We start from the raw sequence: 23,717 nt of genomic DNA, 5'->3' as shown, positions 1-23,717 counted from the left end.
GTTTTATAGTCGCTGTTAGCCTGAGAATACTATCAGTGGATCGTGTTAAGTTGTCTGTTAATATTACGCTCAAGCATCAGCTGTACTCAAGATTTGTTTACATACAGTGTGATCTTTTAGGGCGAGAGGATCTGTGCACATACGAGACTCTGAAAAGGCTGGATAGGACAATATCCCCAAATTAAAATGTATCCCAAACATTGCATCTCCATTTCACAAGGACAGGTGCCCCACACCAATAGTCAAGACAATTATAAGAAGCACAGTTTAATTGATTTGGGGGGTTACATTTAGTTAATCAAGGCCTTTTAAAACCATCCCCATTGCTTAGGGCAGGGTACCTGTTACAACACATTAGATTCATCTGAGAACGTTCTTAAAAGAAGTGGTCTGACAGAAGGTCTGGCCGACAGTGAGTCACGCGCCTTCCTACTGCTCTGCAACGGTGAGGCAAAAATATTTATAGCACATGCAACACTTTAACCTGCCTAACGGTGGAACAATACGGACATACACACCTCCCTAAAGCTAACTACACTGAATCACAGGAGATGCAGCAACACACCCTCTCTAAACGTCATGATGATTAATAGGGGCTAGATTTTTCAGTAGGGTAGGCACAGGTGCTTTTCAGAAAATAGTCCTGCTTTCCAAAACCTTTAACTTAAAAAGTTTATGCTACAGGTGTTTTCAAGAGAGGATGGAACCATCCTTGATCTCCTCACAACTGTATTTTTAAAATAGTGAGCAATACCAGTGGCGTGCAGCGAAAATAAAACCACTAGGGACACATAGCTCTAGAGTGAGCCACGCTATCCCCACGGTCAGCAAGTCTCTGAGATCTTCCCTTGTGATGGCTGAGCGCAGTGGCTTGTTCATGTGCACAAAGAACTACTGTAGCTTCACAGACGTTATTTACTAGGCAGAGAAGGGCACTTGGGAAGTTCCCACTGGATGAAACAAGCTCGAGCCATTGGCCAAGTCATCCAGAGGATAATCAAAATTAAGTCCACTTTGTTCTGCATTTTAGAGATTTTTTTTTATCGTCTCATCCAATAAAACGCAGAACCACTGAGGGGACGGAGAGCATGACTAGTGGTAACAGGAGACAGATCCACGACCAGAGTATATTATGCAGTGCCGCTGATTTCCAGGAACACGCACAATCTCCCTAGCTAAGGGCCTGGTCCGAGACACAAATGCCCCCGGCTGACACCAGCGCCACTCAGGTGCTGAGCACGACGAGCTCGGCACACCGTCACGTACCAGGTCAGGAGGGCCTGAGCAGTCGGAGACAGAGGCAATGAGACGGACAAAGCACACCTAAACACAAGGTTTAAACTGAAGCGAGGTGGTGGGGAAGCAGGCTCTTGCTGGGTGAGCAAATCTAAACGCAGGTTTTCAGCAGTTAGGTGTTAAAAGAAGGAAAAAGCAGTAGAGCAAGCAACACATACTGACTAAGAAAGGAAATCACCTTATTCGCTCCAAGAAAAGCTGTGATTGCTGGAGGTTTGAGAAAGCATGAAGATAGTGGATGTTCCTGAGGAAGGAAGGCGCTTCGTTACCTAGTTCACAATAGCACAAAAGACAGAAAATTGCAGTACAAGAAAGAGAAAGGCAGAAATCAAGGAAAACACGCATGCGCCTTGCCATTAAAAGCTTCTCCATGCAGAAGGTAACAGCGGCTGAGCAGACACAGCCGGTGTGCTGTGTTACTGGGAGACTCGTCCCGCAGAAGTCAAGGACGAACTCCCACTGACGGGGCCTCCGTCCCCGCTTTGGAGCCGGACGCTCGGACGCCAGCGTTTGCTTCTGAAACTCGGCTGTCCGGCTGCATGCTCAGGGACCTGAAAAAGCGCCCTAATCTGCATTTTCATTTGGACGCTCCCCTCAGGAAACTGATTTCTAATATTAAAGTTAGGACTCTCAAAAGGGGTCTTGACCTGAGATCATCTGCTTGGTCGTGGATATCTTTGGAAAAAAAAAAAAAATTAGGCGACTGACTTAGGTTTCTGACTACTGCCACAGACATCTAGAGTTGGTATCTGCTTCAGGCACTTTACAAAGCTGTTACTTCAAATGTATATTTAAATAAGGCTCAGCCTACGTTTAGTAGACACATATGAAGACTTTGCTAGTTGGCGCTCACTGTTGCTTTGCTAAACAACTTCACATGAGACTTCTTTAAAGTGTATAAGGGACTCCTGGAAGCAAGTATTATCTGCGGGAATGGATTTTCCGGTCGTCATCTGAAGGCACCCAGGTGAGCTGACCCGCGGCTCACTCCTGGGAAGCCCTGGTCACCCTGTCAGGGCACTTGCCTCAAACGCCCCTACAGCTGCTGCTGAGAGCAAATCACTCCCTTTCCATTCAATCAGGGGGTCAATCTAGAAGCTATTAAATAACACTTAATAGGAAGAAATAATATTTAGCCTGCCAGAATTCAATGATACTTAACTCATTGTCTGTATCCCTTTCAACTTCAATTTCTGTTTTTGCAGATGCATGTTTTACTTCAGGGATACTGTGCCAAACTTGTACTTCAGATGATATGGGGGAAAAACCTTTAAACTCTACTGGATATATATTATTTAACCAATATAATCATTATCTTTCATCCCTATGTAGAAATAAGTTATCCTAGGTGAAGAAAGTGCACTAAAACCTCACAGGCTATAAAAGCTTCAAAGGAGAAGCCTGCTTTGAACTTTACTATTTGAAAAGTAATTTACTGGTTTAACTTGACACCAACTCCTGTCCAAGCTGGGTCAGATCAACTCTGAACAGTCCTGCTGACAAAACGTGCTGGTTCAGGATACGGGTGTAGGGTACACTGCGCACTCCTATCTCTGTGCCGCCGTGCCCCAGGAGAGAGCTTCTGCTGGCGCCGGTGGAGAGTCACCGTGGCAAAAGGCACCATTTGCAGCACACGCTGCGTGTCTGCTAGGGGAGCGGGCCAGGGCTGGCAGCGGCTCGGCAGTACGGTCCCACGTCACTTCGGCTACGGACGGCTGCATTAACAGCTGGTGCGCTACCGCGGCCGAGGAGAAAGCAAAGCTGGAGGCAAGAGCCGGGAAGCGGCTGGCAAGATGCCGCTTGCTGACCTGACGCAAAACGTGCTGACATTGCGTGGGGAAGGCGGCTGCTGCCGGCAGGAGGCAAGGCGTACAGAGCGACCGGCCGCGGGGAGCTGGACTGGCGTACAGCAAGGGACGGGAAACTTCACAGCGCAGGACACCCTCTGCGCCACTCATGACCACAGCAGCGCCGGCATTCAGCACGCGCTGGAGCGACCAAGGAAACTTTTAGGAGACGGTTTGCATGTCTAAAACGGGCCCTCTGCCTCACCGGCTGAGAGCTGTTAAGAAGCCCAGAAAGCTTTCGAGGAGATCTAGATACAGCAGGCTAATGCCATTTCACAAGCCCTAGGTTACTAAAGGGGGGCTGGCAGATGTGACACAACCTGACTCACTTCCCTCTGCACTGGCACCTGGAGGGCATGGCCAAGGAGAACATCTTCAGTATGTTCTTTGACATAAAAAGAAGTAGCTTTAAGGACACAAAATGCTGATTTGAGGATCAATGGAGGTTGGAAAAGGGTTACTGTACTTTTTCCCTTTTTTTTTTTTTTTAAATAAAGGAGGACAGTTTTGCATACAGTCAGAGCAATTAAGAAAAGGCACTGGTTGAATCTCTCCTTGCTACAGGTCTAGGCAATATTTTTAGATGAGCTTCTTGACGTTGCTGGCATGTGAAAGAGCAAGACGAGACTCTAGAAAGCCTTCCTCAAGATGAGAATGCTACACAGTACCATTACAAGTTCATCTGAGGTTTGAGAGAGACTTTTGCAAAAACGCTGTGCAGTATATTATCTTGTTCCTTACCTGATGTTTTTTCTTTTTTATATTTTTGAAAACTATTAGAAGAATTTCTGGGAAAAGGCTGATAAAGATCAGGAGAATTATTGCCAGCCATGTGGAAACGGAAGTCAGCATATGGGCAAATACAAAATACATTCTTTGCTGCTTCAAGAAAGGCCTGAAATAGAAAGGATACAAACAAATTCTGGTTAACATGATCAGCTGCACAAGTTTTTCAGCTAGGTCATATTCAAAGGAAGATTCAGATCAAACCACCAGCAGTACAACCTCCCTTTGAAATGCAGGCAGGTACAATCGGTGCAGAAACACTGTCCATTTTTCTGCCAAACTTGCATCTTCTCCTTTCAACTGCTCTAATTCTTGAGGGCTGTCTCAACCTCCCAAGTCTCCTTTGGTATTTTTCCCCTCTCAGCACAGGCCTCTTCCTGCCATTTCTCAGCCCAGGCACTGTTTGATGCGTGTTTCTCCAATCCCTGGTTCGGGCCTCCTGAGTGCCACACCAGCATCCTTGGCCGCCCCTGCTTTTCTCTTACCTTCATCCAAACGCTTCACCTTTTCAAGGCCCTTCTCAACACAATGAGCTGCCTTCATCTGAGTTTCCAAGGCCACCGCTCCCGCTCCTCCCTCCTTCCGCAGCTGTTTCACTCTCTTGCAACACTTCCTTCCATACTTCTAGTGCTCACTTTTTCTACAGCTCCCTCCTCCTCCTTCCTTCTCCTTCTGCTTGATCAGCTTAAATATGCATTTACTCTTGCAGCATCAAGTGACCCAAGACTTGAGTCAGACTCAAGTCACAGTTCAGTTCACCACACAGTGGGTCTGTTACCCCTGATCTCTCCAGCGGGAAAAGGAACATGAAGTCAAGTGCTTGCTATGATCTGGAGAAAAGCTAACCTCAGAGCAAGCAGATGCTGGTGAAGGGCCTTTCCTAGCTGTCCAGGAACTCTAGGTTCTCTAAGAATAGACTCTCTAATTATTCTCTAAGAATAATTAATCCCGAATCTTTTCCAAATTGATTTCAGAAAGCAGAGACAACTGCATTTGAGATCTGCAGGTTTTCATCTCATTTTGTAAAAGCCACGTGCATTTGCAAAGCATGTCTCTTTTTGCTATTATTGATAACAGCACAGTTACTTTTCTAAATGGCAACAGCTGGGAAGTAACTTGACTCTTCAAACAGTCACAGTCTTCAGCATATCTGTATGTTTCCTACTATCACCTTCCATGTTTGCTTCATTTTAGGGGGAGAAGGGATTGGAACAAACGCTTAGCAAGTGCCCAAGCCACTTCTGAAAGAGGGATTTCTATAAATCAGATGCACAAGGCTTAAGAGCCTATTAAGAAAATGAAACCTGGGTGTTGTGGAAAATTTTAGCTTGGGTCTTAGTTGAGACAAAGCACCACCTTTGGTGCTTTGAAGGCGTGCAAGCATTTCTCCCTCTTCCCAAATGTCCAAATGTCAGAAACGGGGGACTTGGCTAAAGCTTTGGATTTGCTTTTGATGGTGGTAATCCAGAGACACGAGGTCCCAATAGTTTATCAGCATCTTTTTCCCTCCCTTGATGACAGAAGGGAACTGAGAGATACTTGGGAAAAATGCCTCATAAATAAATGATGACAAGGATTATAAAGCATTTTGCTGTTTAGCATTAGCTTAAAATATCACACTATGTAAATTAAACACTCCAGTGGAAAACTCGCACATTTCAGCAGAAAGAAAAGAGCTGGCTAAATTTCAGATCCAAATCTGTTTGTTATGAACTCTGGAGAGTTAAACAAAGCCTGTGACCCCAAATTAAGATATTTAAATCAGCTCCTCTACTTTATTAGCAGGCTGCTGGGTTAAGCATCTACCCAATGACTCACGGCACTAGCCCAAGCAAAAATAAGAGAGTGAAACAGGAGATGCTGTCTACTATGAAAGCGAGTATGAATGCCTGCTCTAGCACATGAAACAGAAAGCTGGCTAATAGTTGTAATTTACCGTGCTTTCCCGTCTTTGCCAGCCATTCCACCTAAAATCCTGGTCACATTGAAATCCATGAGGGTTTTTTCCACCTTCTTAGAGCCAGACTTTCAGCAGCAGCATCTTTGCTTCACCCTGCTCGTTTCTGCCGTAGCACAGTGCCAGGTCCTTGCAGCTCAGCATCTGCCTCGCTTGTTCTCTGCCCTTCCATATTGCCGCCTTTCTCCCCAACATCACGTTCTCCTTTCTTTCCCATCCACACACACATCCACAGAGACCATGAAATATTTATACTGGAACCTCCCAATGAAGACAACAGCCCCGGCACCAGAAACGGCCCCTCTGGGCACAATACAAGCCACCTCTCACCCAAAAGCCAGCGCGCCACCTCCCACCCAAAACCCAACACCTAGATCGCAGCCTGGGTGCCAGGCGCGGCAGGCTCCCTTCGGCAGGTCTCCGCTCCTGGGACAGATCTCATCCCGCACCAGCCCTCTTCCAGCACTACCTCTTAGTGGGTGTCGCATGCAGAGATAACCCTTTTTCTTGCCCGCTTCCCCTCACTTTGCCAACATCTTTCTCCTTTCCAGTGAGAAAACCCATCATGTGAGCACTGAAACCCAAAAAACCCCACGTTACCTGCCACCATTTCACACGGCAGACTAACACACGCTTACCGTGGTTGCAGACACCCTGCCCTCCGTAATCTTTGCATAGCCCAAATAAGGGGACGCTGCAATCGCATCCTCTGCGATGCGAGTGCTGCACGTTCCCCTGTGAAAGCACCACTGAAAGCAGAAAGATACTTGCCAAATGACTCCTCCCCAAAAGAACGAGAAGAACACATAGAAGGCCAGGGAGCCCCAAATCACAAAGTGGTTCATCCACGTCCAGAATCGAGTATCTAATGCTAGCTGTGCAAATAAAAATAAATAAATGGAAAAGGCATTAGGAGCAAAGTATAGTCACTTGTATTTATGTGAAATTTCTGACTGCTTTCACAGCAAAGTTGAAGCATCCCACGTCATATACTCAGCACAGGGACAAGAGGGAAAACATCTTCAATGTCTACAAGCTGGCACAGTATCGACAAGGAAACAGAGTTCCTAATTGCAACTGACACTTTTTAATAGAATAAAGCTTGATGCACCCTCTGATGCTACAGAAAAAACACATCTAAAGGTTAAGGTGATTGTAATTGCCTTCTGTCACCACCTGCTGTCCTGAACTCAACATAAAAGACCCTTTTGTAAGGTCTTATGCAAACTGTCCATTCTGGAAAGCTCCATGAAACAAAGCAGATTTGCCAGTTGTATTGACAGAAGTGCTTTCAGGCTGCTTAGCAATGGCTAAACTAAGGCAGATAAACCCAAATATTCTATTGTACCTTTCATCTCTCCTGAACTGAAAGCCAAGGGGGAAAAATGGGAAGTGGAGGAAGGGGGGAAAGAGAGAGAGAGCGAGAGAGAGATAAGTTGAAAGAAAAAAGTGAAAGACAATTGAATCCAACTGGAGTTCTCTGAAGGGGGCAAAAAACAAGAGGAAAATTTACCAAAACAGAAATGCATACATACAAACACAGATCATAAGCTAAAAAAGGACAGCAGTCAATAAACTGTTTGGAAAGTTCTGCCTATATGCAAGAACAGATGATTTGGGGGAAAAAAAGTATGAATACAAGCTATCTTCAATATATTACAGCATTTTATACCACAGCGCGCACACACGCATGGAGAGAGGGCTGCAAAGATGAATAACTGAAAAAGGAAGGAGAAGAAGTCTAACCTTCAGCGTGACGGTGAACACCAACACGGTGAAAACAATAGTTCCAAAGGTCCAATTTCCGAAAACCTGAAAAACATTTCACATTCCCACATGCATCTCTGTCCACGTGGCTTGAAAGAAACAGTAAAAGTGACGGAAACGAGGCAAGCAGGAACTAGAGGGGGCACGACTCAATGGAGAGTGACTGCCGCTCTGGACTCAAGCACCCGGACACGTACCAGACGCTCTCGCACAACCAGCTCCCTTGCACTAACCCTGTGCCATGCAGGACCACACAAACAATTAATCCAGTGTTGTGACAGTGACAAATACAATCTCCTACTAACAGCAATGTTGATCAAGAATGCAAGTCGTTTGGACCACCTATTTAATGATTTCTTGGTAATTTACTCAGTTTCTGCTTTCTCATAGCACAAAACCATCAGAGCCCCTGTATGTATCATCGTGTTTTATTCCCATTTGCAGAACGTACCAATGGGCTTTTTTTCATACTAGAATATACTGTTTTGGTTTGCAGATACTAGTGACTATGCACAACAAAGAAAAGCAGATACTGTATATAAATCCAAATGATGGCAATGAATGGGACAGATGCTTACCAAAGGCTGTCAAGATCTGAATGCATACATTAAAACAGAAAATGAAATGTAAAAGTTTAAAAAATGCAAAAAAATTAAAGTCAATAGGAGCGAAAAAGGATTCAAAAGGATTCAATCAAACATGGATACTGTGAACAATTGCTGGTAGCAGTTTGGTTTTTTTTTTTGTTTTTTTGTTTTTGTTTTTTTTTTTTTTTTTTTTTTTTACAGGCAGTAGTGTTTACAAAACAGGACATAACCACATATCTTATTTCAGTGTCACGTAGACTTGACCTCTCAAGGCCTTTGCAGAAGGTATCAGTGACCAAATGTTTTATTCAAATACAGCCAAAAGGGCTGTAAATACAGAAAGGCCCTGCAACTGCAATACTGGCCTCGACTGCATATAGCTGAGGCCATAAATGTTGGCGATTATGCAAGATAACGCATTTACACACAAAAATTTCATGAGATTTTCTCCAAATATTATCCCTCTAAAAAAGCTAGGGTATTTTCGCGGGTCACAAGTGATCGTGTAAAGAAGTTACTGCCTCAGCTGAGACCTGACGAGGTGCCGTGCGCTCACGGGAGGAGGCTTCCCAGGGCAACCCGGCCGCGCTCCCCGGCGTGATCCTGGGTACTGACCCTGGCGCTCCTAATCCACCCCGTTAGCCAGCCAAAAAGTTATTTATTTACATATTCGTCTCCAGGGGGATTAACTGGGACCCGCTCCCCACCGCGCTCAGGCGGCCGGGCAAACGCTTGCCCCGACGCGAGGCACCAACAAGCAGGCAGCAGGGCTGCGGGGAGAAGAACAGCCGGCTTGTTTCTGGCAGTGGTGCTAACTTACGCTGGCGTAAAACGACAGCAAAACTGCAGCGCCAGGGAAAAGGACAGTTTCAGTCACTGGCAAACATGTGCCCCATCTTCCCGGGCAGCTTCCTCACGGGTAGGAAGGAGCGACGCCGGCAGGTCTCGCCCTCCCCTGGCCAGCGCCTGGAGCCACGCCGCGAAGGGCAAGAGCTGCGTGCAACGCTCAGAGGCAGCGCCAGGTTCGAAAAAAAAGCTGTTTGTAAGGCTAGTTATTTTACCTAGAGAGCGTAACCATCTCTACCCTGTTTCCATGGCGATACGGAAGCCGTTCTGTTTTCGGCTTTTGCTACAGAATCACCCCGTAAGCGATGCGACGCCATCGGACAAGACTAGACACAGCGCACAGATCAAGCGTATAGATATTCACTGCAAGGCATAGAGAAAAGGCAGGGCACAGGAGAAACACTCATCTTTCTCTTTTCTTTTTTGTTGTTGTTACCTTTCCATTATCTTCCAATGACGAATTTTGAAAAAGAAAATAAACCCCAAAGAAAAACACGAGTCCTTCAAAGGCGCCCAGAAAGGTCCAGTACAAGAAAGGCTTCCATTGCAACATTGCATTATCAGAAACTTTCCTGTCAAGAGATGGAGTAACAAGAAAAATCACTGTCACTTTTAGGACCTGCTGCAAAGCCCACTGCAGCCAGTTTCAGCGGGCTTTGGCGCAGGCCCTTGCTTCAGGGGACACGGAGCGAGAACATGCACATTTCTGGCAGCGTACAGAGCACAGACAACATTTGCTATCTATACGTTTGTATATATAAAAGTGCTGGTCATAAGGAAGCGTAAGAGAATTGACAAGTTAATCTGTTTGTCCCTCACCTCTAGACAAGTCAGATCAAAACCCAACCTGGTCCAACTGCTGAATTTTAATATGGGGCAATGATACAGAAAAAAATTTGATATGAAGCAAGGAGTCTGTGGCACTCTGCTGAGCACGCAAACTCACCCTTGGAGAAAGCTCTGCAAGTCCAGGTCTTGGAACTGGTGTTTTCCTGCACAGGCTGGAAATAACCTACTGAAGCAGGTGGCACATGTTTTAACAAGGGGCTTTAGCGGAGGGTTTTTGGGTGAACGCAGGAATAAGATCTAGCATTTCGGCAGCAGCTGCAGATTGATGTGATATTTACAGTGCTCTGCAGGGACCTCATAAAAAGCACCAGTAAAATAAGTGATGCTGCCACTGCAGAAATGAATGCCCTCTGCTGGGCTAGCAAAGCTGCAAGAGCCAAGTCCGAAAAATCCTAAAGTTACTTCCAGTTCTTCTGGTCCTTTCTGCAGGACCCCAACATTACAGCTGCCTGCCGGAAAAAATACGTGGGCTACAGGGACGCACGGCTCTGACCGTGCCTGAAAAGCCACAAGCATAACACAGTGGCTAGATACAAAAAGGGAATACTGTGCCAGAAGTCTTTCCCTAAAAATACTTTCAAAACCATTTCCAGTTTTTAGAAGAATAATTTCTCCTACATCAGTATCTTTTCGGGTTATCTTGCTTAAAATGTGAATATTAACAGGGGAGAAAAAGCACATTTATGACAAGAACAAAAATCTCCGTTCTTCTGTCATCTTTCTTCCTAATTATTTAAGCGATATATTAATTTTCAGCATATAGCATCTTGCAAACAGGTGTAACGCTAGAGTCCTATAATTTTAGTTTCTAAAACAAAACTCTACTGAATCTTATTTAGGATGTTGCAGTGACAATGGTCTAACATACTGTAATTTGGAAATGAGCAGGAAACATGGATAAAACAGATTGTAAGAGGGTTTTTTTTTTTGCTGTGAGAAAAGACGCAAAGAACTTTCTCACTGCAGGCTCTGCTTTGCATTCTCGTTTATGTCCTGCAGCATTTGTCAAACAGGCTTTTTTACAGTGCCTCAGACTAGAGATCTGCACTGCAGCAACTCAGCACTTTCTACAGCAGAGGCGCAGCAGTCGTTGTGTATTCAGCAGCACATGCAGAGTCACGAATATTCAAACTGAAGCTATCTGGCAGCACAATTAGTCTGTTTGCCCTCAATTCCCATATCCCTGCGATCAGATAGCCCACCAGTCCGGTGAACGCAGTGGCTTATTATTGGTATTTGCTGCACAAAATTCAATTACAACTTATTTAAAAACACATGCAATGGCGTTTTGCCATATGAGTGGAAGAATGCAGAAGTCCGACCTACGTATCTGAGCACTTATTTCAAAAGCGCACACAACTCTGCAGTCTTAAAGCCCTTGTAGCAGTTGCTGTTTTTTCTGTACCTATGGCAACTTTCACATGACACCTTAAGGTACCTGAAAACTTCCTTGTGGTACCTGCCTCAAAGACATAGCCGCTGGCTTGAGCGCGTCACTGCCACACAACGCGCACGCTTCCTCCACAACTGAGGCTGCACCGTGGGGTTTGTGCAGGGCGCTGCTCAGAAGAGTCCTGACCTTGTACTCTCTAAATGGGGATGACCTGCTGCCCAAGTTTGCTGCTAGACCAGGGTGGTGAGGAAAAAGCACCTCTTGCTCCCAGCTAAAGGGCTGCACCCTAGCCTGCGTGCACGGGCAGGGCTGGGGAGGGAGATGCAATGCATCTGGTTTTCTGTGAGAAGCTGGGACCTCCCACAGTTGCAACCAAGCAAGGAAAAAAATACTTTGCTAGCAAAGATGAAGGAGTCTCCTGTCAAAGAGTGTTTTCCATGGGCAATGCAGCAGAAAGCCTTGTGCAAGGTGAGGAGCAGAGTTCTTAGGCAACATGCTCCAAAATGGGTATTTAGCCTTGGGAAGAGAAGCCTGTGGGAAGATAACAGTTTAGACCAGCTGAGAAGCTGCTGGCCTGAGCTGAACCTCAGGAACATTTGCCTGTTTGTAAATTAATGGATCTTTTCTCTCCTGAAAACCAGATGCTGCCTCCAGGCATTACACGCTCTGCCATGTGCTTCCGTTGCACCGCTGCGCTCAAACACCTGGGCAAGTCACCTTTGCGGCTTTCCCTTTCTTAGGGGTGGAGAAGTTCACCCACAATGTACTTTTTTATACTGACACTGCAGTGAAATTTGCTAGACCAGGCAGTTAGAGAGCTATCGGACATCCCAACGCTCAGCTCTACCGCAACAGCAGTGGGACAGAAACAGCTTTTCCTGCAGTTTGCTGCTGCCACTTCACCGGCGTGGGACAGGTACATCTGCTCAAACGATACCCGCCGAGTCACTTCCTCCACTAACAGGACTTAAGCCACAGCTAACAAAGTTGTGCCGAGGGCTTACCGAATCCTTCGGTACTTACATATACAACTGTGGATCTGAGGTCAGTGTGTCAATGCTGATATGCTGCTCCAGGAGGCTATAAGCCAAGATAGGTAGTGATGTGAAGCAGATGTTGTACATGGTAAGATAAGCAGCATCGTACAGCGGCTTAAAAGAGGAAGAATGGGTAAAATAAGATAGAAATTCTGCTTTAAGAATCCCCTCCATAAACAGACTAACGGTCTCCAACTCTCGCCTCTGCAAATACACTAAAGATTCAACTCCTTCTCATAGCCATAAACAACTGTTTCATTTGATGCAGCTCATGCCCCATGCGATGCCACCGGGGTCGAGGTATCTAGGGGTCTTGCAGGCTGCCACCGCATGGCTGAGATCCCCGTCCTCCCCCTGCTCCCACCAAAGGCAGCAGCCACGTTTCCAGGAAGTTTTGTAACTGAACGGTCTGGTCTCCAGCTCATTCCCCAGAAAAACGATTAAACGACAGTTATCACAGCTATTCTAAAGCTGCTCTCGTGCTGCTGCTTCTATTAATATACTTGATGTCTCCTGTGAATCTCTAAGGACTATACTGTTTTGGAGGAACAATGACTTTTTTTAAGCAAGCAGCTCTGAGACAGCAGAGAATAATTATTTAATGACTTACTCCTCCTCCCAGTTGCTTCTGGGGCCAAATAGACACAAAGCACAAGTGAACCCCAAACCCCACAGTTATCGTCTCAGAGCGCTTTAGCCAATTTATCCCCACCAGTTACAAAGATCCGTCCTTTTAACACTCACCTGGACTAAGCTAAATACCCAGTTCCTCTCATCACGTGTCTTATTTTAAAGGCTGTTATAAAACAATAGTCTGTTCTTCCCTCTGAGAGGCATCTTTAGTATAGGGAAAGACAGCAGATGAGAGAAGACCAGGAAGTCTTTGAAAAATAATTCTCTTGGGAGGAGTAGAGGAAGCAAAATTAGGTGCTAACAAACCTACTAAAACATCCTCTTGTGCCAGGAGGTGTCTGTCCGTGTTGAAGCAACAGAGGGGTGGTAGAAGGGAAAGGACAGAAAGTTCGATTTAATTACTTTTAGTTACAGGCCCCCAAAATACTATGCTCTAAAGTATGTCGCTTGGCAACTAGGTCAATTCCTACTGTCATCTAAAAGCAGGTGAGGAAGGCACAGGATGCCAAAAGTCAAGCCTTTACTAGGACGCCCGATTCTATGGCTTTTTATCCTGCCTTTATAGATGCGTTACTGGGAATTACCTGCTGTGAGAATCCACAGAAGAACTGGTATAAAAACTGCGGTAATATGAAGCAGAGGTTCTAGAGAAACGAGAGAGAAACGTTACAGGGAAGCGTCCATGTGTTCACCATTTGACTTCTCAATCTAAATAACTTTTCCTATGATAACCCTTCTTCTCAGTAGTGTTTTCTTCCAAGCATAAAACTAATCCAATGAGCTTTTAGTATTTGCAGAAGACACTGAAAACAGTCATACATTCACATTCTGCTGTAAGCATCATTTTCAATCAAAAGGCATAGAGAGATACCCCTGTTCTCTTATAAAGGTAAAGAGATCTAGAACATATCCTATAAAACAATACTTTTCTTATATTATTAAAGGAGTCCACAGTGTAAATAGTGGAATAAGCTGAACATACACCTTACCTTATAGAAGAAATACTGTACAAGGTGTGCTATTCTTACATAATATAAATGCCCATGTGCGAGTAGCAATTTTCTTAAGTGTTTAAACTTTGGAACAGCGTAATCACTATTTCTTGAAGCCTGCCGTCCTTCTTTGCCTTTTATACCTGGAGACAGAAACACGGCAAGGGATTAATCTGTAAGGGACAAGAATTTGGACTGAGGCTTCCCATTAGGTTTGTTCACAGAACTCGGTAATTTCAAGCCATGACAAAGTCCATATGTTCTCCTGAGTCTTTGAGCCTGTGACATCTCAAACATACCCACAACATAGGCCACCTTGCACGCCCGCCCAAGGCGCCTCGGGGACCGCATTTGAGTGCTCCAGCTCTGTGACAATCAGACCTCAATTCAGAGTTTTTAATCTGTATTTAAGTTACTGAGTTCCTATCTAGGAGGATGTGGTGAAGAGCATCTAAGAAAACCTGACGAAAGACAAGGAATTGTTTCCCCCACATGCTGCCCTGCATCTTACCCGGTCTAGTTATTTCACTCCAGATGCTCAAACTCCTGAGATATCCCCTCAGAGCCAAGCTCGGGAAAGCCAGTTTCGTTGTTCACTCAGTAAGCGTATCCACAAGCATTACAACGGAATTCTATTCGCTAGAGGGTAATACGACATTTCTAACAGTCAAAGATAAGCAGGTTGTCCTTTCCCTTCCATCTACCCTTCTTCAGTGGTAATAAAGATCTCTAACACTTCCAGTACTTCTGAAAGCACTATCTGCAGAAACTAAGACAGTTTCCATTCTGTTGTCAATCATACAAATGGAGCAAAAAACAGCAGAATCGAGCATCAGCCCTTGAAAAACAAGTTGGCTCCCCAGTGTTGAATTACTAGCAGCTGTGATCAGCATTGCAGTGCTTTCGCAGACATCCAGGGAAAGGACAAAGGCCAGTTTCAGCTTAGCTGAGATAAACAGGTACAATCCCAATGAAATGCTCAGCACTACATTTAATAGGAAATTTAAAAGTGAGAGATTTCAGTTAAGCTAGTGCCAACCCTGTTCCCATCGAGAACAGTAGAAAAAACCAATTGATTTTACCGCAGGGTATGAAAGAGGTGTAAAAAGCAGAAGATGCAAGACTGGACAAGTTTTTGTTTTTTGTTTTTAGGGTTTTTTTGGTTTCTGTTTTTAAACTTTACTTGCTACAAGTTACCACAATAAAATCTGACATCTTAACCGCATTGCAGTTACAACTGTCATTTGTTATACATCAGTTTGCTACTCATGCCTTTTTTCTGACCTGTAAGCTACCGTTACAACCTTGAATTTGGCAATACAATTTTTGAGCACAATATCCAGTTTACCACAGATAAAGTGCATGTTACTATCACAAAGGACAGCAGCATACCATGATCCCAAGCATTTATTCAGAGTGAAACCCTGGCTCCAATGAAGGCAACAGCAGACATCTCATTTTCAGTAGGATCAGTTTAACAATCTGCAGTCAAAAACGCTGCCTGTGCCTCAACAGTGAGGCCCTGCAAAGTCGATGGACTCTGCACAAGTTTTACATATCCGATTAGGTATTGTCAGCAATCTCACCTATTCCAACATGCGCTTCCAAAATCATACTAACATCATTTGCACCATCCCCTACTGATAGTGTTATTGGGCTCCCTTTTGTGTTCTTCACCATTCGCACAATCTAAAAAATTAAATGCAAAAAGGAAATTAGCAAAGCCAAAGACCTTGTTAAAAGACTCCAGAGATCCCTACCGTCCCACTTTCAGGAGCACTTCAGAACAGGACAGTATTTAAAAAACAAGTCACAGAGCAGCTGATATCCTCCCCTTCCCTTTTGCCCTATCTGCTCTCCTACAAAGATGTGACCTCTCATGCATTTCACCCAGCAGTAAACTGTACCGTGGAGTGGGGCTAATACCACTGTTTATCAGGCTTTTGATACTATCAGCTGTCACAGAGAAGTCAGGGACTCCACTTTCCAACTTTGGAAAGGAATTCAAAGAACAAACTGTTTTTTGTTTGTTTAACTGGCTTGTGCTTGCGGTTTCCTGCAAGCGTATTTAGCAAAGGTTTTGTGTTCTTCTGTGAAAGACTGGTGTGTTTCCATCCCACTTTGAAGTTTGGAAGAGACTTATACATAGCCTAGAGGCGTCCCTGATGATTAGGATGAGTAAAGTTTGTTTAATGAAATGCTGCAGGAAACAGCCTCAAACTGTTATTTGGAAATAACCACAGATTATATCTAAAGGCTACTTTCTAACAACATATCTCTAATGAAAGAAAAGGAGTACTTGGTTTTAACGCTTGTGGAAGGTTTGTTGCTACCTAGACATTTTTCAAACTTGCATCATTTTCCTGTTATTTAACTCAAGACTGCTATAGCTGTTTCATTTTATATTACTAAACTGGAGTGCCATTTGCATTACTTCCTGCTTCCTGTGGAATAATTAGCCACTTCCACAAAGCAATCTTCAGAAGTCTTTTTCTCAACTTTTGACATCTACTGCCCAGTGCAGCAACGTGAATGTGGGCAGCCCTCTCATGGGAGAGAAGAGCACAAACCTGAACTGATTTGCCAATAGGTTTTTCAGTACCACCTGGTGAAAAAGAAAGCAAATGAACTTTATATTAGATTCCTCATTACAGATTTTAAAGCCCACTTTACAGACCAGGTCACACGCTCCACCCTGTGGGCTCTAAGGGTGTTCTATTGCCTCATGAAATGCTTCACAGAGACGATCCCAGGCAGTAAAGATTAGCTACGCACAAATGAGAAATCGGTGAAGGACACAGTACATACCTGCGCTTTCTGCAAAGGAGCCATCCGACAGCACAGAACTGCAGTACACTTCAAGCAGATTTGCAGAAATATATTTTTGTAATTACTAGAACCGCAGTCCTGAGAAGGATTGAGTATTAGTGACAGCGTTGAGCCATCTATAATCAGGCCATATTCCTGACTGAATGTCCAGCTTCTGGGACATAAGGAATAGAAAGAAAAGAGTTACATTTTAAGAAGTCAATCTAGCCATTTGTGCCATCTTAGCCCAAAAGAAATTACTTCCGCATTAAGCTTTTCCCCCCTCACCCCTCTTTGGGGCTTAGCAATCTTAAAAAGCTTGCATTTAACACGTGGGGACTTCACTAAGGCAGTTATATAATTAAGTTCAAAACAAGCTAGTACTAGAGATAACGAACGAAGGAAAGGAGCCAGCAGCAACGTAAGTAGCAAGTGCCCAGCATTACAACACGGTGGTATTTCTCTATCAAGCTTGCATCGGCATCCCACGCTATTATCCAAATTTATCATTTAACCTTTTCAGGCCTCCCCGATTTTTGGGAAAGTCTTGAATCAGCTTTTTATGATATTCCATTAGTAGCTCATGGAGCCGATCCTCCTTCCTTTCGCTCTCGCCCACTGTGCTTGCAGTGAGCTCCAGCAGCTCGGTGCTGGTCTGGAAGAGCCTGCAGGCATAGCAGGTGGATTTAGCCGTTTCCATCTTGTCTCCAGTCAGCACCCACACCTTCATGCCGGCTGCGTGCAGAGCTTCAATCGTCTCTGCTGACTGTTCCTGCAGTCTAAAAACAGAAGCAAAACATCACTTCTCACACTGGGAGCTCCCGAGCGACTCCACACACTGTTGTGTGCGGAAGCGACCCCGGAGCCCACCGTGCCGAGGGAGCCGAGCCTCGCTCACAGCCCCCAGAGCCAAAGCGTCATCAGGCATCAAGTATTTGTATGGCGTCACAAAGTTGGTCTCAGACCCTTTACAGGGGCAGTCACAGACTCTAACCACTATTCGTATCCCAGCTACTAGATAAGGAGAAGCTGTAATTAGCAAGCGTCACTGATGAACCATGAGCATTTAATGCTTGCTGCTATACTAGCTCTCGGACTGACTTGACACCTACAGCTAGCATACACCTCAGCATATATAAGCACCAATGAAAAATATCTTATTTTCCACCCTACTGGAAAGGAGCAAAACAAGATTAAAGCAGCTTTAGACTATACGTAAAGTGAAAGAGTCTGATGGCAGAATAAATGAGACCTTCAGGGAAGACTGTAGAATTCTTCCCAGCAAGCCCCTACAGCAGGGACCTCAGAAATACGTTGCTGAGACAGAGCACCTTATGGGTGTAAAGAGGCTTAACCGACACTGCCGTTTAAGTCTTACAACTCCCTAAAGTATGTTTATTTTACAGGTAGAGAAAATAAGATAGAGAAATTAATTGATTGTCCCCTGGCCAGAGAGACTATGACCATAAGAATAAGGCTTAGAACTCTGAACAATCCCCAATTTTTATGTTAAGCCAAAATCACTACCGTATACTGCAGGACCTAAGAGTCAGAAGTAATAGTAACTGCATGTGTAGATTAAGCTCTCACTGTACATGAAATTGAATTAGTGTTGATATGCAAATTAGCACTGCATGCTTAATTCACTTCCTAGAAGCGTAAGTACTTCTGCAGTTTCTTTAATAAATCCTCATTCCTGCTCTAGCCAATTTTAGCTACTAGGTACTACGTAACGGGCTGTGCCACAGAGTAATTGCCCTGGATATTTTCCATGTCAAGACACTGCAATGACTGCTTTGCTGCTTCATTTCTTGCAGACTGTTCTGGGTTTCGTCATTCCTTTTTTCCCTCCCACTTCTCCCACACTATCTCATAATCATGCCTAAGGCGATTCCAGGCAGCTCATGAGATTTGCTACAGCTTGCACTAGCGCATACGGATCCACCCCAGCAAGTGAGGGCCACAACGCAAAGTCAGAGAAGCTGTGTCCTCTACAGCGCCTGGTGTGCGTGTCAGTCATGCTTTTACCTGTCTTCTACAGCAGTAGCCCCAATCAGGTGCATGTCTGCTTCTGTGTCTTCAAAAACCTTTGCCATCTTTTCTTCTCTGTCCTGCAGAGCCATCTTAGCTTCATTAAGTTGCCTGTCAATTTTGTCATACTCCTTTTGAGTCAGCTCTTTGAATGCCACACAAAGCGTTCGATACCCATCCTTATAGGGGGAGGGAGAGAGAAAAAGCAGAGAAGCGCTTTAAAACCACGTTTTACACAGCTCCCGACATTAGGGTTAGTACTTTCTCCTCACTGTTAGTACTTTCTGTCAGCATTGACCCTGACAGCAGTGACAATCTGTTGGCTTAAGTTTCTTTGGCGCTAGTTTCTCTACGTCTCTACAGCCGCTTTTTCACATCAGAATAATCCCGGGCATGCCGTTTCACACACGTGCATGTAATAGTACGTGTTCTGAAGACAGAAGGACCAGAGCAGATAGCATGCACCCAGAAGGGACAGTTTGGACCAAGTGTCCCCACAACTGGATTCAAGCACAGGACACCTCCCTAGCACACAGCCACGGCTGTGAGACCCCTCCTAGGAAAATACTTCTCTTCCACCTTCACGTGCAAAACAACTATAAACTGATTGAAAGATTTCTCTCACCAGAGGAAAGATTGTTATTGTTGCTTCTATTTTTAATTCGCTTGGGAGATGCCTGGACACAACCGCGTTCAAGACCATATAAGTATATCAAAAATCAAATAAATGTGGAAGCCAAAGATACAAAAAAGGAAAGAGGTCTGGCTTCAAAACAATAAAAAGTGACACTCGCATTTTCAATACTTTCCTCCAAAGTAAGGTCACATCCCTATTTTTGGAATAAGGCTTTCCTGCCCCAGGAGCCAGCCAAATTCCATCTACGTTCTTACCATAGCATTGCGGTCTACGTGGACTTTAGTTTGTTGAATTTCTTCTTGTTGCACTCTTGGAAAAATAGAGGAGTCTGCTCCTTTACAGAAGAGAAGCAACTTCCCTAAAACAAAGTTATAAATAGTTTATAGCATTCAAAGCCTGTAAAAATACTTAACAGACATTGGCTTCAGTATCTAGCAAATGATGCAGAGGAAGAAATCTGGCAGAACTACAGTAAGAACTGCTAGAAGCAGAGTTGCCTATTGAAAGATGTCTGACAATAACCTGACAAAAACCTTGTTTGACTTTAATACCTTGAGCTGGAATATCAGAGGTCAGTATCTGCCTCTGAGTAAGCTTTCGGCAAAAGGCTGGACAAAGCATTCTGTTTTCCTACGTTAAAGCCCTAGCAACTTTTCGGGAGTGCAGGGTAAAACTGCAGCGTTCCCTACTTTAGGGAACTGAAATTGGAGATGGATGGTTACCTCAAAACTATGATTATTATTATTATTTTTTGCTACTGCCATTCCCACTCAGGGCAACGGTCTCAGATCTCCTCTCGGTTCTCCCCCGTGGTTGTACGCCAGGCTGGAACATGGCAGGCGGAAGCAGGGCATTCTCCACAGGTCACTGTCCCCATCCCTCCCTTATCTGCTGGTGGCGCACGGCAGCATGAAGGAGGAAGCTCACCAGTTTAAACGCGGAGAAGACAAAAGATGGGACCGCAAGGAAGAGGAGCGAACCAGGAGAGGGCCTGAGGAGCAGACAGCCTGGGACTTGGCACAGGCAGCATTTGCTGGGCACAGGGTGTACGTGCAGCCAGTTACCAGCTGATGTGTATTAACTGGCTGCCTTTGGTATCCTCTGCTGGCTCAGAGCCTTCACCCACTAAGTTAACTTAATAGGCCTAGAAAATCTTCAGCTTAGCTTCGCTGTATTACAGTGCGTGGCACCACACACGTTCAGTATGAGAATAAAGCAAACTTATATTTGTGCGTTTGTGCACACCTAGCGGGGAGACCAGAAATGAGCGTTAACTGTACCTGTGGTGGTTTTCACAATGACACTCATACGACGACGGACAGGATCAAAGTTCAATACATGGAGAAGCTGGTACCTTTCAAGAAACAAGAAAGGATTGAGCTTAGACTTCGCAGAAGAAAAATAACTATTTAAGATAGAAAAATCACTTCACGATCTGCAGAAATCTATAAACTCTACAAATCACAGCACCCACTTGGTGATGTACTTGTTAAAGCTACTGAACAGATCATAACTACAACTCACTCACATGCTGCAACTGAACAGCTCCCAAAGCCAGCACTGAGGGCTCAGGAGGAAAATGGAGCAGAAAAGCCCTGAAGATAGGGCTGAGGGTATGGACACGCAAGAGAACTACCACAAGGCAAAGCTTTGGATTTACAGGGCTGGCCGCAGGTCAGGGACCCCATGCGCGATACTCTGTCCGGGACAGGGGCTGCTCAGCCTCAGAGCTGGGTGGGAATGAGGAGCTGCTCCAGCACTTCCCGGGCCAAGGTCCCGGGGGGCCACCGTGCCACCAGGCACAGGCGCAGCTCAGCAGGCTGGCAGGGCACCGCACGCTGCACGTGCGGACATTAGCTCTTGCATTTAAATAAGAAATCTGAACATAAGCCAATCCCTGAATCCAGGGAGCTATCTGGACAGTCAGATACTGAGGAAGGATACACAGACACTCAAGGGACCTGAATTTAGCCTTCACTAGAATTGTCTGCAGATTTTCGCAAGCAAGTCTTTTAGCCTTTTTCTTTGCCGCCTTGCAATTTGTACAAAGAATGAGTTTTTGTGCAGGTCAGTAACTGGTCTGACAAACCCTGCTGAACAGCATTGACTGTCTCATTTATCACATGGCCTGAATTTACTCAAAGCGTGTGAGAGCCAGTGCTGAGCAGAGTTCATTCAACTATTATGAGCAATATTCCTTGCCAGGCTTCCATGGCACTTACATTTCAGTTTCATTCTTTTGGTTTTGTATTTTCATGAAATCGTTTTCAAGTCCTAGAAAAGTGAAACCATACCTGTCAATAAACAAGAGGACAGAACATTGAAAACATCCATTGGCATGTAGTATATATTAGCAAGGTCTTTATTTCATGTTCTGTACTGCAGAGGAGAGCAGAGACGTTACCAAGCCCAAGCTAAAAAGCTCTGCTGGAGCAGAGCTCCACACCACAAACAGGAATTAGGAATAACATCTTAGAAAGGACTCCAATGTAGGTCTCAGAGTAACCCACATCATTATTTCGCCACTGCACACAAAAGCAGCAATTTGGGTGCAATATTCACAGAGTAGACATACGTATCACACAGTAAATATTGTCCGTTTCTCGGGCATTAGAACAGAACCTGCACGTGCCCCCGTGCGCCCCAACAAATGAGCCTCGCCTGCTTTGGGCACTGCAGTGCTTTGGGACTCCTCTTAGCGGGGAATGCAAACCCAGGCTTCTTGAAAAGCTGCTCAGTAAAGACTGTTTGTAGAGTAACACTTCTACAGAAAAACTTATTCAAATCCCAAGACTCATGTGACTTCACAAGGCTTTGGATCAGGCCCAGGGCAGATGTTCCAACATGCTTTCCAAGCACCTGCAATTCATCAGTTTGTGAGCACCTGATTAGGGAAACAGGTCTACTACTTTCACATAATCTTCACCTCCCTCCCACTATGTTAGCTCAGGCAAAAAAAAACCCACAACCTTCAAGTTTCTTACTTTTTTGCACCCTTCACCAAAGCAATTTCATCTGGGGAAGAAGAGATATAGGTAAATTTGTGTTCCTGATGTCCTACCAATCCATCCACCTGGTCTCCTTCTTTGATTCGAACAGTGTGGCAAAGGCACAAAGCACGCAGGAACAGCTCTTCTCGACACTAGGCAGAACCAGAGGACAGGTTCGTTACAAACTTCAGTTCACGTATCCAGTCCCACCTCAAAGTCCTTGGTGGTGATTGTTGTGTACGCATATTTTAAGAAACAACTATGACCAAGACAAATAACAACTTGGGTTTTTCAGAATACTAACTCAGACGGGAATTTCAGAGAAGCCCGAATTAGATGGTCAGCAGCCAACTCCCTCTGGGCACTTACTCCTTAGACCAGTTAATTTATTTCAGAGGTACGTGCTGTGCCTTAGTTCTCAAGGCCAGTTGTTAGTGCAACTGTTAAATAGCTGTTTCTGTGCTTCGACACTATGTAGTGTTGTCTCAGGGATGGAGAAAACATAAAAGTCCCAAGAATTGATTCATTATTGCTAGACACTATCTCTGTGCGAGCTCAGTGAGCGGTCAAGAAAACCGAACCCAAACATCAGAATACCGACATACCATGGGGGGGGGGGGGGGGGAAATCGATACTAGATTTGTGATCCCGAGCCCCAAATGTTGGTTCAGAAGCTGTCAAATTGGGCAGTGCTCAAACCCTGCACCTGAATTTGTACTTCCACAGTAACAGGTCGCTTAATTACTCAGCCTAGAGCTGACAACAGAAAGTCGAAGTTATCACCACACAGACTCTTTACCTTCTCTGCTTTGCCATAGTATTTTAGGGGTCCATCAGTCTGGGAGAAGCCATCAACCTCTGACAGGCAGTCTTTGTACTTGTGTCCATCTATGCAGCACTCAATGAACTCCATGCTGTTTTCCGTCAAGGTCCCAGTTTTGTCTGTGAACACGTACTCCACCTAAAAGCAAGCAGCCAGCTTTCCTCAGTGCATTTCCACCTTCCATTGCTGGGCAGAGAGCCAGGCTGTGGAAGCAGCTCCCCCCAAGAAATGAAAGGCTGGGGCATTTTAATACATCTGAGCCAATCCTGGAGAATCCTCTTCCACTTTCCTAACCTGGACCCCAAAAAGAGGCATGTGCCCCACGTGAGTTAAACCACCATATAGTTTAACTACTGCCTTCCTCAAAGCAGCTCCCTTGTTTTCCAGCCCGTTTCTCAGCTGGCTGGAGGCAGCTCCTGAAGACTTTTAAAATCCATC

At 45.0% G+C, this 23,717-nt stretch overlaps 1 protein-coding gene across 13 annotated transcripts in view; it reads right to left on the bottom strand.

The window, feature by feature from the left end:
- ATP11C (ATPase phospholipid transporting 11C) overlaps positions 1–23,717 on the bottom strand; it is a 76,804-nt gene that overhangs the window by 4,598 nt on the left and 48,489 nt on the right. For 6 of the 13 annotated variants that reach the window (XM_068956493.1, XM_068956495.1, XM_068956491.1 and 3 more), the window contains 16 exons: positions 23,256–23,417; positions 22,451–22,608; positions 21,689–21,760; positions 20,747–20,820; positions 19,721–19,824; positions 18,827–19,008; positions 17,314–17,577; positions 16,799–16,973; positions 15,577–15,679; positions 13,988–14,133; positions 13,583–13,642; positions 12,352–12,479; positions 9,523–9,658; positions 7,633–7,698; positions 6,658–6,761; positions 3,885–4,038 (listed from right to left, as the gene is read on the bottom strand). In XM_068956493.1, coding sequence (XP_068812594.1) covers positions 3,885–4,038; positions 6,658–6,761; positions 7,633–7,698; positions 9,523–9,658; positions 12,352–12,479; positions 13,583–13,642; positions 13,988–14,133; positions 15,577–15,679; positions 16,799–16,973; positions 17,314–17,577; positions 18,827–19,008; positions 19,721–19,824; positions 20,747–20,820; positions 21,689–21,760; positions 22,451–22,608; positions 23,256–23,417 — 2,088 coding nt within the window. Of the gene's footprint in view, positions 1–105; positions 159–341; positions 1,566–3,884; positions 4,039–6,657; positions 6,762–7,632; positions 7,699–9,522; positions 9,659–12,351; positions 12,480–13,582; positions 13,643–13,987; positions 14,134–15,576; positions 15,680–16,798; positions 16,974–17,313; positions 17,578–18,826; positions 19,009–19,720; positions 19,825–20,746; positions 20,821–21,688; positions 21,761–22,450; positions 22,609–23,255; positions 23,418–23,717 lie in introns of all 13 variants that reach the window. The other 7 variants (XM_068956492.1, XM_068956497.1, XR_011143365.1 and 4 more) reach the window with 6 other exon arrangements.

Source organism: Struthio camelus, chromosome 11 (assembly GCF_040807025.1).
Source record: "Struthio camelus isolate bStrCam1 chromosome 11, bStrCam1.hap1, whole genome shotgun sequence".
Taxonomy (NCBI): domain Eukaryota; kingdom Metazoa; phylum Chordata; class Aves; order Struthioniformes; family Struthionidae; genus Struthio; species Struthio camelus.
Note: the sequence above shows the minus strand (reverse complement) of the source record. Positions and strands in the feature narration are given on the sequence as shown.